The following is a 15,118-nucleotide window of genomic DNA, read 5'->3' as shown; positions in this document are numbered from 1 at the left end:
CCACACTGATCTGAGGAATTAGTCCTTTTGATTTTGGCTCCAGTTTTCTTTTTGCACTAAACATGGTGGCATTGAACAGCAAATCCAGATTCTCAAAGAGGTAATATCTCTCCTTGTCCAGCACAGTCAATACTCTCCCTGACAGGTGAAAACATTTAATCCTATCCAAACTAAGTCATCTGCACAATCACTAGAAAGCAGAAAAGCAGCAGAGAAGGAACCAGTCATGGTTGCTTCTGTTCCTCAGTTCACCAACACTACAAAATGCAAACTGCAGTGATCTTTCTTTGGAAGGCAGGCTCAAAGCAACCTGTAATTACAACAGAGGGCAGTCATGCAACATTATCCAAGCATCACTTCCTGGCAGAGGAAGTAAAAGTTGTTACAGGATATGTACATATGGTGGGAAAATCATAACTTCATGTGTATACAAGATAGTAACTGTGGGGGGTTGAGAATGAATATACAGCTGGAAATATACAGTCAAACCCCTGGTATCTGGAATTCAGGCAACCAGTAGAAATAAGGAATTGACAAAAAAACAGAAAGGAAAGCAAATAAATAAATAGAAAAAGGTAAGAATAAAATAATAGGTTTAAAATGGTAAAAATACATGTTCTCTGAAGTAGCACATAAACTTTGGTGAAGATGGGAGCAAATATTCATCCAGCAGAGTGTCTTGGTCATGCTTTGCTCGTAGCAGCTGTTTGACTAAAGAGGTGTGAAACAGCAATAGTGTCGCCCAGGATGAAGAGCTGGTTGATGACACTGTTCACTCTTGGGTTGTCCCTTATAAATGTCTCCATATCCCTGCTCAGTAAGTCGCCCCAGTCAGAGGTTCTATCTGTAAACTTGGGGGAGGGGGTTTAATTATCTATAATGTTACTGATCATCTTTCGGGCGGTTCCGTGGAGAGGGAGGAACAAGCAGATGCAGTGACAGTAAATGTTTTCAAAGAATATGACTGAAAATAAATTAAAATGCTTTAAGGTTGATACATTCATGCAAGTGAAGTTTGTTCAGAAAAGTGGAGTATAGAATTATTTGTTGTCTTTTAAACTGTTTATTCTTAATGCAGGCGTATTGGGAGATTAATTGTCAAGCAACCAAAAAATACACTTACCTGGAATCTATCAGTAAATGGGACAGATTACATATTTGTTAAGTTCAGATAGTTTTTGGAATGCACTAAAGAAACATCAGCAGAATTTTCATTCTTTTTCTGTCCTTGTGCATACCTAAATCAATGAAAATAAAACCCAGGGCCGTTTAGTGCAACCCTTATAATTACTAACTGGGAGACAGAATTTGTGGTGAAAACACGGCCACCTTATTATCAGCAAGTAATAACAGAGAAGCATTTTCAAAGAAAATGACAGGGTTTCTGAGGCACAATGTATATTATTAGAAGTGGCCATCAAGCCTTGTAATCATCAGTATTGGTTACAAGGACAATCAAATAAATCTGTGCTCAGAGTGAAACATGTTGCCTCGCCTGAAGGAAAATAATTTACAGCAGTTATTTGAGAACATTGTGTTTTTTTCTTCCTTCCTGTTGATTGCTTTATACATATGCAAACGTGTGTACACACACACATGAACCCAGAAACCCCCTCTCCTTGTTACCAAGATCACTGTTCAAAATAGCAGCGTGCAACTGGGAATAGGGCCCAGTCTCCTGAGGCATGAGCAAAGATGCAAATCTCTTCCCGTAATGATCACTTCAAAATCTGATCCATACTGTCATTTCATATTAGCACGGTCCAGGCCAGTAAAATACAAAGAGGCTATGAGGAGGTAGAGGAACCCCTAATATTTTGCAGTCAATATTATACAGTAAACCCTTGGTATCCAGCACTTGTGGGGATTGGTAGATGCCCAGGTAAGTGAACTTTCCAGTTGCTTGAGATTGTGGCAGACTAACTGTGAGGTGTACCCATTTTAAACCTCTGTATTTTTTTTAACCTAGATATTTCCTTCAATTCTTTTACTGATTGCTTGAATTTCAGATAATAGGATTTTTACTGTAGTCTCAAGCCCACTGACTGGCACCATACATTTAGCCTTCTTGATCAACACGAATTTCATCCCAATTTTATCACTACAAATGTGAGACATCTAATTAGTTTCCACATTATCTGGTGGAAAATGGAGTGAGTAGCACGTGTTCTTCAGTTGTGTTACTTACCTGTTTTGCAGTCAGGTCCCATCCATCCAGGACCGCAGAGGCAGTCACCAGTTACACTGTTGCACAGGGTATCTCTTCCACAGCGGCAGGGATACTGACAAGCAGGCCCATAATAACCAGCAGAGCATGCTGGAAGTAAAAAAACAAGATGGAAAACTTAATGGCTGTGGTGCATTCACGTATCTGTTATTTGATGCCAGTAACATGCTGATTTCCAGAGTTCCATCACTCTCGAAAGTCATGTTATTTATTTACACTTACTTAAACATGAAGTCAATGTTGTAAAGTGGGAATGTGGCTGGAAGGGTAAAGGTTTTGACCCCTCACCCCTGCACCTTTAACTAAACTGTTTGCTATCCTTGGCTACGTGGTGGAGAATGGCATAATTGGCCCCAATCCTGATAGGATGCGCCCCCATGTTACAGCTTCCCATCCCCAGGACCACAAAGGCTTTGAGGAGATGCCTGGGGGTTTTTCTCATATTATGCCGAGTGGATCCCTCAATATGCTGATAAGGTTTTCCCTTTAAAAGCCATTAATTTCCCCCTCTCGGCTGAAGCCCAAACAGCTTTTAACTACCTCCAGAACCACATTGCGAAAGCCGCCATGCATGCGGTGGATGAGAACGTACCTTTCCAAGTGGAAAGTGACGCTTCAGACGTAGCCCTGGCTGTGACCCTCAATCAGGCGGGCAGGCCGGTTACATTTTTTTCACAAACATTACAAGGCCATGAGCTCTGGAATCCATCAGTGGAAAAGGAGGCTCAAGCCATTGTAGAAGCCATTAGGCACTGGAGACACTACCTGGCTGGTAGAAGATTTGCGCTACTCACTGACCAGCCCTCAGTCGCATTCATGTTCAATATTGTCAAGAGGGGAAAAAATCAAGAATGACAAGATTACTAGGTGGAGGATCGAACTCTCCACCTACAATTATGACATCGCCTATCGGCCAGAAGCCCTTAATGACACTCTAGATGCCTTATCCAGAGGAAGTTGTGCCTCTGAACACACCGGCCAACAATGGTCTATGCATAATGGGCTCGCTATTCAGGGGTCACATGCAGAGTTCATTTTGTCAAGGTGTACAATCTGCCCTACTCCATGGAAGGCATCGGGGAAATGATCAGGTCTTGCCAGGTCTGCGTGGAGTGCAAGCCACACTTCTACCACAAAGGCGCATCTGATCAAGTCATCCAGGCCCTTTGAACGGCTCAGCGTCGATTTTAAGGGACCTCTCTCCTCCACGAACAGGAACACCCACTTCCCGTTTGCCATTCCATGCCCGGATACGTCCACTTTGTCAGTTATGAAAGCCCTAGACTTCATTTTCACTCTGTTCGGGTATCCCAGCTATATTCATAGCACGAGCTACGTCAGTTCCGGCTGGTGAGGGGCTTCGCGTCCTGCAGGTCTACTAGCTACAACCCCCAAGGGAATAGGCAGGTTGAAAAGGAGAACACCACAGTCTGGAGGCTGTCAAACTGGCCCTGATGTTAAAGGCCTTCCAGATCTCACTGGCAGAAGTCCTCCCTAAGGCGCTCCATTCCATCCGGTTGCTACTATGTAGTGTGACCAATGCTACACCTCATGGGCTCCTCTTCACTTTCGTAAGAAGGTCGGCCTCAAGAACTACACTCCCAACCTGGCTCACCACTCCTCATTCAGTCTTTCTCAGGAACCACGTGAGGAGAAACAAGACCGACCCCCTGGTGGAAAGGGAAAAACTGCTCCACGCCAATCCCACGTACGCCTATGTGGAGTACATGGATGGCAGGGAGGACACTATGACTTGGCACCCGTCCATCACCTCAGATGCCCTGTGAGCCACAGAGCTCATTCGCGCCGCCCCCAGTCAGGGCCTCGAGGGATTCAGTTCAAGAGGAAAGTGCACTCCCCTCCATCGCTGAGCTGGAGACCCAGCCCGCCTCTCCTCCCCCATAAGGGGACCAAAAGACCCAAGGCGTTCCTGGTGCTAAGGTGCTCCACCAGGATCTCCAGACCCCCTGGACCGCTTAAATCTGTAAATTTGTAAATAACTGTATTTTTTTTAATCACTTGCTTCTGAACCCATGTTCTCTGTCACAGACCCTAAATTCTGCAGGAAGGGGTGAATGCAGTGAACTGGGATTCACTGGTATGGCATTGTGCTAATGGCTGGCCCCACCCCCATCTGCTCTCATATAACCCTGGTTTCCTGCCTAACCCAGAATCCTTCTGAAGACTAATGTTGAACTCTACCCTTATTTAAATGCTAATTAAAGCATTAGTTCTCCCTCCTGTCATGAGAGCTTTTATTCACACTACAGCCCTCAATCCCACACTTTCCCTCACACACCAGGCCCTGAATCCCACACGTCCTCTCACACACACACATCAGGCCCAGAATTCTACAATTCCTTTCACACATCCACTTTAAATATATCCAGTGACTTTGCTTCCACATCCGTCCCATTCCATGTGTAGAGCGATGCCTCCGACCGCACTGGCCACCACTCTCAACCAGGCAAACCGGCCAGTAGCGTTTTATTCCCTCACCCTCCATGGCCCCGAAACACAGCATTCCTCAGTCGAGAAGGATGAACAGGCAATCGTTGAGGGCGAGGGACTGGCGTCACTACCTGGCCAGGAAAAGATTTACCCTGCTGATGGACCAAAGAGCCATGGCTTTTATGTTCAACACAAAACTGCGGGATAAAATCAAAAATGATAAAATCCTGAGGTGGAGAATCGATCTCTCCATCTATAACTATGATATCCGGCCAGGCAAACTCAACGACCCCCCCCTCCACCCAGCGCACTTCTCAATTGCCTCCAGTCCCTCCACGATGACCTCTGCCACCCAGGGGTCACAAGGTGGCTCCACTTCATAAAAGCCCGGAACCTCCCATACACCAGACATTACGCACCCCTTCGAACAGCTGAGTGTCAACTTCAAGAGACCCCTGCCCTTTACCAATGGAAACATCTATTTCCATAACGTCATAGATGAGTTCTCCAGATTCCCATTTACCATCCCCTGTCCTGTTTATTAGGGCACTCCGTAGCATGTTCACCCTGTTTGGGTACCTGGATTATATCCATAATGATTGGGGGTCCTCCTTCATGAGCGACGAGCTGCAGCAGTACCTGTTGGCTAGAGGCATAGTGGGACCACAAGCTACAACCCCAGGGGAAACGACCAGGGGGAGCAAGAAAACACCACCGTTTGGAAGGTGATACTCCTGGCCCTTAAGTCAAAAGACCTAGAAGTGTCTCACTGGCAGGAAGTCCTGCCAGAGGCACTCCATGCCATCCGATCTCTCCTACACACTGCTACAAATATGACTCCACATAAACACGTTTTCCTTCCCCAGGGAGTCGGCGACCGGAACCACTCTGCCCTCCTGGCTCTCATCTCCGGGACCTATCCTACTGAGGAAACATGTGAGGGCCCATAAGACCAATCTGTTGGTAGAAGTGCAGCTCATGCATGCTAACCTGCAATACGCTTACATGCAGTACTCCAATGGCCATGAGGACACAGTCCCTGTCCAGGACCTGGCATGTGCCACCCACCCCAGGTCCCGACCACCACATACACACACACTGTCCCCTACAGGGACGTGGTGCAAGCTAGTGATGCCCCCAGGCACCAATACCATATGGCCAGGACCCTCGCCCAGCCAAACAGACCACCAGGACCACCTCCACAGACAACCAAACCCCACCCCTATGGCAACAGCCTTGCCACCCCACCCCCCCACCACCTCAAGACACCCAACCAGCCACAGAGCCGACCAGTACACTACCGGCAGAGCTGCGCAGGTCACAGAGGCAGAAGAAGCCACTCGACCAGCTGAACCTTTAGGATTGTTTTTTTTAAACAGGGGGTGAATGTGGTGATATGTATATACTGTTCTGTCCTGTTCTGTGTATAAGTGACTGGCCTGCCCACTGATGACTCGATCCCCTGTAACCCCTCCCCCTGAAACCTGGCCATAAGGGTCGACCTCCCTACCCCATTCTATTCATTCGAGCACATGGAGTTGGACCAGATGAAATTTAATGTGTATTAAAGCCTATCGTTCTTCACTCAGACTTTGGAGTCATTGATGGTGCGTATCAATAACTTTATATAATGTTGTTAAAATGTATTATTTATTTCTTTTTGATGATATGTTATAGTATCAGCTTATGTTTCTATTGCATTTATCATTCTGGATGACTCTTCAGCTTTAACCTGCCAAGATAACACTGTGCGTGCCTATTCTCCGAGCTCCTTATAATTTTGTTCAGTTTTTAGTTTCTTTTTTTCCATTCTATAAGTTTGTAGTGTATTATATTGTAACTTTTTATTCTCTAATGTTCTATATTTTTCGCGTTCCTGATATCTGATATTTTTTCCAATTTTGTTATATCCTTCTCTAAACCTTCCAATTCTTCTGCATATTCTCTCTTAAGATTTTTATTATAATAAATAATTTGTCCCCTCAAGTAAGCTTTAAATGTATCTCATATTAGAAGACTATTGTCAGATTGTTTTCACAAAATATTTCTATCTGTCTCTTAATAAATTCACAAAAATCCTTCTTCTTTAGTAATGCAACATTAAGGAGCTATCTATACATACTTTCTTGCTTTTCCATTATCTATTGGTTATCGTTAATGGCGAGTGATCTGATAAAATTCTTGCCAAATACTCCATTTTTACCACTCTACTTTCTAACTGAGCAGACATTAAAAATAAATCATTCCTTGTATGTGAATCATGTAACCTTGAACAGAATGAATAGTCTTTTTATAAGGGGTTGAGCCACCTCCACATATCAATTGAATTTAAAACCTTCATAAATGTTTTTGCAGCTTTCACCCTTGCAATTGTTCTCAGTGATTTGACCAATATTAGATCTAAACAAAAATTGACCAATATTGGATCTAACAGGGGTTAGATCAATATTGGATCTAAACAAAAATTGAAGTCAACATATTTTGACTTCCCTCCTGTGGCCTTTAAAATGATATTCTTCATAAAGACTTCATTTTAAGTTTGGGGCATAAATATTCATAAACGTCCATGATTCTGCAGATATTTTGCAGTATGCCATTACAAATCTTCTAGTTAGAGTCTCTTCTATTATTATTGGCATATTTTTATTAATTAAAATCACTACACCTCTTGCTCTTGATCCAAATGAAGATATTACTTGCCCTATGCATCCTCTTTGTTAAGATGTGTTTCTTGTAAAAAGACTGTATCTGCCTTTATTTTTTTTAGGTATGCCAGACCCATTTTCTCTTCACCAACCCATTAATTCCATTAACATTAAAACTAATAAATTTCAATGTTCTATCCATATTCTTCTTTAAAACAATATTTTTTAATAATAAAATCTCTTTAACTCTTTAAATAATAAAGTTATCCTTCCCCTTTAAGAAAAAGACACAATGTTCCTGCCCCGACGATGACATACACTTAGATCCCTGGAAGCCCGCGAAAAAAACCCATGGAATCTCTTGAAGAAGAACCCCTCCCTTTAGTGCCATCTTTTTATGACAAACCTTTCCAAGCACCATTCTCCCCCTTATACCGGTGTCTCCACTCCGCTACTACTTTTCCCAGACTTTTTTTCCATTTTACTGAACTCCCCATGAACATTTATATACATTTTACTTTTAAAGAATAAATATTAGATGGTTCAACAAAAATAAAAATAAAAAAGTACAACTTTTGCTTAGTTTCACTATAAATATTTTCACAATCTTCTCCCTCAGCAACTTCGATCTTTTTTTTTTACAAACTTTACAAAAAAATCTTCTACCTCATTCTTGGTCTTGAAAAATCACTGATTCCCTTCCACTACTTCAAAATTGCGGGATATATCATCGAATATTTCAAGTTTTTAGCACGTAGTTGTCTTTTCACACCTTCAAATTCTTTGTTTAATCAAGGTTGGGTTAATGTCTTGAAAAATTAGTACCTTTTCATGATTAACCTCAGATAGGCCATTATTTTGTTTAGACTAATCATATGCTGCTCCCAGAATTATCTCCTGTTTTTGGTAGCCTAAAAGTCTCACCAGAACTGGTCTTGGTCTCTGGTTGCCGCTCTTCTGGGTCTGAATCTTCAGTGAGCTGTCTCGAAATGCAGTTTTTCTCAAATTTGTCTTCTCCCAACATTTGTGGGATCCATTTTAGCCCAATAATTCAGACATTGTTCCTTTGACTCAAGTTCTCCATATGATCAATTTTGTCAAGCAGTCCTTATTTACCTGACTTCCATTCTTTGTTTTTTTTTAACAAAGCCTCAAGTTTTTCCTGCGCTGTCATCAGTTCCATCTCTGCTCAACCCATTCTCTCCATCAGGTCTTCAACAATCTCTTTTATTTTGGCTATTTTCTCCGTCATATCTTTCATCACTGTTCCAACACTTATGAATAGGTTACTCAAATTCTCCATTTTTTCCCCAGGATGATGCTCAGCTCTTGACCTGACTCCCCAGTTTTACCTGATTCTCCCGGTTCCATTGCCATTTTTGTACCGCTTCCTTTTGGACTTCAACTTCACCTGAAGTTCCTGGTTGAATAGGAGCTTCTTCAGTCTTAGTTGCCTTGGCTTCTTTGTGCTAGCTTTATCCATTTTTTGATGAAGAAAATCTTGATTTCCAAGTTTTAACTATTTCGCCCTCTTCACGGAGATCTCAACCAAAACACGTCTGTCTAGATCCGTTGCATGGCCATGCCCCAAGTATTGGGAGCACCAACGTTTTATAAAGCCTCAGCATTACATCCTTGCTTTTATATTCTACTCCTCTAGAAATGAATGCTCACATTGCATTTGACTTCCTTACTACTGACTCAACCTGCAAGTTATCCTTTAGGGAATCCTGCTCTGGGACACCCTTTGGACTCCCCTTTGTAAATTATCTCCCCATTTAGAAGATAGACTCGGCCTTTATTCCTTCCATCAAATTGCTTGACCATACACCTACCCTGTATTCCACCTGCAACTTTTTTTGCCCATTCTCCCAAAATGTCCAAGTCCCTCTGCAGGCATCCTTCACACTATCCATCCCTCCACCTCTTTGTTTCTTCTGCAAATCTGGCCACAAAGCCACCAATTCCATCATCCAGATCATTAATATACAACATGGAAAGTCACGGACCCCTGTGGAACACCATAGGTCACCAGCAGATGACCTGAAAGGGCACCCTTCCTCCCTGCTCTTTGCCTTCTGCCAGTCAGCCAATCTTTTATCAATGCCAAAACCTCTCCCATAATAACATCAGCTCCAATCTAGTTTCACAGCCTCATGTGTAGCACTTTGTCAAAGACCTTCTGAAATTCTAAGTAATTCTTCTTTGTCTAACCCACTTGTGTCTTTCTCAAAGAGCTTCAACAGATTTATCAAGCAAGATTTCCCTGAAGGAAACCATGCTCACTTCAGCCTATTTTACTATGTGCTTTCAGGTATCTTTAAACCCCATCTTTAATAATCAACTCTAAAATCTTACCAAATCTGGCCATTCCTTGAAACTCACCTGATTCTGTTTTTCCATGGCCCTTTTAAAATGTATTAGGGCTTGTTTCCCTCTGAACTTACTGGGTTTATTGGAAAATGTACTACTCTATTGGGAAAAGGTAAATTAAAAGTGTGTTGGAGTATTCAGAATAATCCAGAAAATCAACTAATCCAAGCATCATCAAAGTTCCAAGGATTCCAGATTAACAGAGTTTCAATTAGTACAAGCAAAACAATGTTGCTGAAAGGAAAGGCTAATTTTAAAGCAATTGGATGTGCCCACATTCTCCCCAATATTGATTCAAAGTAATAGCTGAACAAATAAATCCCAGAGATTGCTCTTGGAGGGCTTAAAGTGCTACTTACCGTCCTGACACAATGCACCGGTGAATCCCGCAGGACAGTCACACGTTCCCAACTCCTTGTTACAAATGCCTCCATTTTCACAGGCTTCACAAGAGAACTGGCAATTGGTGCCCCAATAACCAGATGGACAATCTGATGCAATCAAATAGGAAATCACATGTGTTATATTCATACAACAAGGTGCTCATTATAATAATATGTATCTGACGTGGCTGGTACTCAGTTGCATCAGGAGAGCTTGGGAAACAACCAATGTATAAACTGGCCACTTTTATTACTTGCTGCAAGCATAAACCAACTACATTAGCATACATCAAATTAAATCTTTTTAAAAGTGTTAAAGAGATCTGACAATTTACCCCCTCCCTACCATCATCCAAACTCATTCAATTCCATCGAGATACCCTTCACACTACAGTTTGGAAACTGGATTCGGACAAATCATGATTATCTCAGGATGGGTCTTACCTGCTTCACATCTCAGTCCCATTTTACCAGCAGGGCAGATGCACTGCCCAGTTCTCACGTCACAAGATGCCACTCCACAGTCACAATTCTGTCTGCAATTAATCCCAAACCTTCCAAAGTCACAAGCTGTTAACAAGAGGAAAGAAATTTTACATTTTCCCAACCACTCAGCTACAAAAAAAAATTATTTCTGATTTATCTTCTTTGGAGTGGATACCAGATGGGTTAGGTGTGTCAGAAAAATGGAAAGAATCCTCTGCTGCTACATTAACTGATAAGGATTTCCAGCCTTTTCTGATTTTTACCTCAGATTTGCAGCTTCTGTATTTGAAATATCATTGTGCACAGAAGGCATGTGGCACGCTGGCCTTCATAGGTCAGGGCAAAACCTTTGGAGCTTTTTGTTGCATCTTTACAAACACTGGGTTTGCCTACCTTGAATTGTGTGTAGTTCTGGTTGCTACATTCTAGGAAGGATGTGATTGCACTGGAGAGGTGATTCAAAAGGATGCAGCCTAGATAGATGGTTTTAATTATGGGTGGGGTGAAGATTGGATAGGTTAGGTTTTTTCTGGAGGGGAGAATTCTGTTAGACTTGAATAGGATGGATAGTCAGAATATTTTTCTCTTGATGTAGGATATCAGAAATACGAGGGCAAAGGTTTAAGTTGAAAGGAAGAACTTTTAAAGGGGATTTGAGGGGAAAGTTTTTTTTAAAAAAAGCAGAGTGGCTGACATCTGGAACATACTGTCTGTGGAGCTGATAGAGTTGGATACAATTGCTGTGTTGAACAGCCATGTGGACATACTGAAGTAAACAAGGCAGGGAAAGTACAGAGTTAATGCAGGCAAATTTGAGTAATTTAGACATGATGGACAAAAGGGACATTACTGTGCTGCCCAACTCTGCAACAAAGCAAGGAAGCTTGTATTTAAAAGCCCAGTTTTATTTTCCTTCTCTTCTTCCTGCCTAAAAGCCCAGTTTCATTTTCCTTCTCTTCTTCCTGCCTAAAAGCCCAGTTTCATTTTCCTTCTCTTCTTCCTGCCTTAAAGCCCAATTTCATTTTCCTTCTCTTCTTCCTGCCTAAAAGCCCAGTTTCATTTTCCTTCTCTTCTTCCTGTCTAAAAGCTCAGTTTCATTTTCCTTCTCTTCTTCCTGCCTAAAAGCCCAGTTTCATTTTCCTTCTCTTCTTCCTGCCTAAAAGCCCAATTTCATTTTCCTTCTCTTCTTGCTGCCTAAAAGCCCAGTTTCATTTTCCTTCTCTTCTTCCTGCCTAAAAGCCCAGTTTCATTTTCCTTCTCTTCTTCCTGCCTAAAAGCCCAGTTTCATTTTCCTTCTCTTCTTCCTGCCTTGCTTCAACACCTCTTTCCTGGCAGTGTCCCTGCTTCGCCTCCCTCTATCTGCCCAGGAGATTTATGGGCATGTGGGAAAGACTGGGCTACAGGGCTAAAAGGGAAATGTGGGCAGAAGGAAGGAAAGAGGATCCAATAGGCTGAATGGTCTACTGCACAATAGTTCAGAAGCCGTGACAAATTGTACATAAGTTTTGCAGTACAACACAGTAAAATGGCCTTTTGGTTCACGAAGCCCACACTTTCCAATTATTCCCTAATTAATCTACCAGCGTGCATTTTGGAGGGCAGGAGTAAACCAGAGAATCTGGAGAAAACCTACACAGGTCTTGGGGTGAACGTACAAACTCCCCGCAGCACCAGATTTGAACCCAGGTTGCTGCTGGAGTACTGGTGTTGCGCTAACCACACTGCCCATCTTGGTAACACCAGTTCAAAACTTCAATACCTACTCAATAGACACCCCTCTCCATGGAACCCCGGTGGGCATTGTCGTCTACATTCGCCAGTTTGTTGGTCACATGGCACACCAACTGTACAATCACATTGGGATTTACAACCAGCACCGTAGAAACCAGGACTGCAATCTAGAGGAAACCAGAATAAATGCATTTTAAAGCAAGGGAGAAATATTCATTTTCAGTTTTACTCCACATAGTTATTCCAATTCTTGAATCATATGAACAGTTGTTATGTATGCAATATTTCCTTTTTCACATACTGCTGAGATGATGAAGCCTTAATGTGCTTCACCCATTTCGGGAAGCATAAAGTCTCAGCTCAGTAAACTCAAGTCCAATGGTGCTAACTCAACCTGAACTTGCACCACTTGGGTGAACAGTTTTGAAATTAGAGCAAACAAGGGCTGCACGGTTGGGTTACATGATAGCGCCATGCCTTTACAGCACCAGCTATTAGGACCGGGGTTCAAATCCCGCACTGCCTGTATGTTCTCCCTGTGTCTGCAAGGGTTTTCCTGGGGGCTCCAGTTTCCTACCACCGATCAAAAAGGTACTGAGGGTGTAGGTCAATCAGGCGTCGTCTCCGCTCCATCCTCAACATTCATTGGAGCGCTTTCATCCCTAACGTCGAAGTACTCGAGATGACAGAGGTCGACAGCATCGAGTCCACGCTGCTGAAGATCCAGCTGCGCTGGGTGGGTCACGTCTCCAGAATGGAGGACCATCGCCTTCCCAAGATCGTGTTCTATGGCGAGCTCTCCACTGGCCACCGTGACAGAGGTGCACCAAAGAAAAGGTACAAGGATTGCCTAAAGAAATCTCTTGGTGCCTGCCACATTGACCACCGCCAGTGGGCTGATAACGCCTCAAACCGTGCATCTTGGCGCCTCACAGTTCGGCGGGCAGCAACCTCCTTTGAAGAAGACCGCAGAGCCCACCTCACTGACAAAAGGCAAAGGAGGAAAAGCCCAACACCCAACCCCAACCAACCAATTTTCCCCTGCAACCGCTGCAACCGTGTCTGCCTGTCCCGCATCGGACTTGTCAGCCACAAACGAGCCTGCAGCTGACGTGGACATTTACCCCCTCCATAAATCTTCGTCTGCGAAGCCAAGCCAAAGAAAAAAAAAAGGCGACATGGGGGCCATGGGCTGAAAGGGCCTGTTACCATGTTGTGTCTAAATTTAAAATTATATCTAATCCTGGTGAATAAAATCATAATGAAAAAGTCTCACAACCAAATGTTTACGGTGGTAATAATTAGATGCAATTATGCCTTAGCCAACTTCTTTTTCAATAATTATCTCCTTTCCCTTCTTTCCCTAATGTTAAATTATTTTTAAGTGGCCTGGCTCATTGACCGTGCTGTGAGTGGGAGATGTATGGGACGGAACTAAACACCCATACAAGATGGTGAAGATTCAATGCGGTTTATCTGCCAGGAGATGTAAAGGACCCGTGGGAATAGTCTGAGAAAGATAATTCCAGGTGCAATGCAATGTTATTGCTGGGTGATGTACTGAAGCAACATCCAAATAGTGATGGTACAGCGAGTGGAGCCTAACACTGCCAGATACCCAGGTTCAACCTTGTCCTCAGCTTCTCCCTGCATGGAGTCTGTCGATTCTCCCTGTGACCAGGTACTCCACTTCCCTCCAACATTCCAAAGGTGTGTAAAATGATTGGTGCACTGGTGACTGTGTGTCAGTGAGTGGAAGAATTTGGGGAAAGTTGAAGAGAATAGAAAAAAAAAGTGATTCTACATGATGTAGAATTGATGAGCCAAAAGGTGTCTCTCGAGAAAAGATAACTGCAGTGTATTGGTGCATTGTTGCTGGGAGAATGGGAGCAGCGCTGAGCATCCAGAGCAAGCTAATTTGCAGTTGCAATGTAGGGTAATGCAGACATCCTGCTACATGTACTAGTTCTTTTCTTTATGAGAAAATCTGCTCACCTTTTTCACAACCAAGGCCATGGAATCCTGGTTTGCAAATACAGGTGCCATCCTTGGGGTCACAGCCAGTTGCATGTGCTTGCACACATTGGCATTCTATAGAACAGCCAGGTCCAAATGCCCACTTAGGACATGCTGAGAAAGAACAGATGTGCACGTTACCTGCTGTACATGTATGAAATATTGGAAAAAAGCTATTTATAACAGGAGATGCACTGCCAGACCATCATTTCCTTCCACCAACTCCCTCATGCACTCATCCCTCCCCACCAATCACGCCCCCCGTGCCACCTCCCCCTCCTCCTTAGCCCACCACTGGCACATTCCCCTGTGGCCACAGAAGGTGCAATACTTGCGCTCACACCTCCTCCCTCACCACAGTCCAGGACCCCTAACAGACCTTTCAAGTGAAGCAACACTTTATTTGTGTATCTGCAGGATTGAGTTACTGCATCCGGTGCTCCCTTTGTGACCTTCTCTAAATTGGAGAGACAGATCGCTTCACTGAGCACCTTCGCTCCATCTGCACCAGTGACAGAGATTCCCCCAGTAGCCAACTATTCTGTACTACACTCCCATACTCACATGTTTATCCATGGCCTTTTGTATTATCCCACCAAGACCACTCGTAAATTGGAGGAACAACACTGATTTTCCCTCTGGGCACTCTCCAGCCAGAAGGCATTGACATAGACTTTTCTGGTTTCTGCTAACCTGCTCTCCTCTTCCCCCCCTTCTCCCTCCCCCTTCCAGCTCTCCTTCCCCCCTTCCCTCTCTATCACTTAGCCATCTCTCCTCCCCTTGCTTGCCCTTCTTCCCTCACTCCC

The 15,118-nt window shown here is 43.5% G+C and overlaps 1 protein-coding gene across 5 annotated transcripts in view; it reads right to left on the bottom strand.

The window, feature by feature from the left end:
- LOC138742615 (multiple epidermal growth factor-like domains protein 6) overlaps positions 1–15,118 on the bottom strand; it is a 221,777-nt gene that overhangs the window by 45,353 nt on the left and 161,306 nt on the right. For all 5 annotated transcript variants that reach the window (XM_069897268.1, XM_069897267.1, XM_069897270.1 and 2 more), the window contains 5 exons: positions 14,292–14,426; positions 12,329–12,463; positions 10,524–10,649; positions 10,056–10,187; positions 2,189–2,317 (listed from right to left, as the gene is read on the bottom strand). In XM_069897268.1, the coding sequence (XP_069753369.1) occupies positions 2,189–2,317; positions 10,056–10,187; positions 10,524–10,649; positions 12,329–12,463; positions 14,292–14,426 (657 nt within the window). The remainder of the gene's footprint in view (positions 1–2,188; positions 2,318–10,055; positions 10,188–10,523; positions 10,650–12,328; positions 12,464–14,291; positions 14,427–15,118) is intronic.

This window comes from Narcine bancroftii, chromosome 9 (assembly GCF_036971445.1).
Source record: "Narcine bancroftii isolate sNarBan1 chromosome 9, sNarBan1.hap1, whole genome shotgun sequence".
Lineage (NCBI taxonomy): Eukaryota > Metazoa > Chordata > Chondrichthyes > Torpediniformes > Narcinidae > Narcine > Narcine bancroftii.
This window is presented reverse-complemented; position numbering and strand designations above follow the sequence as displayed.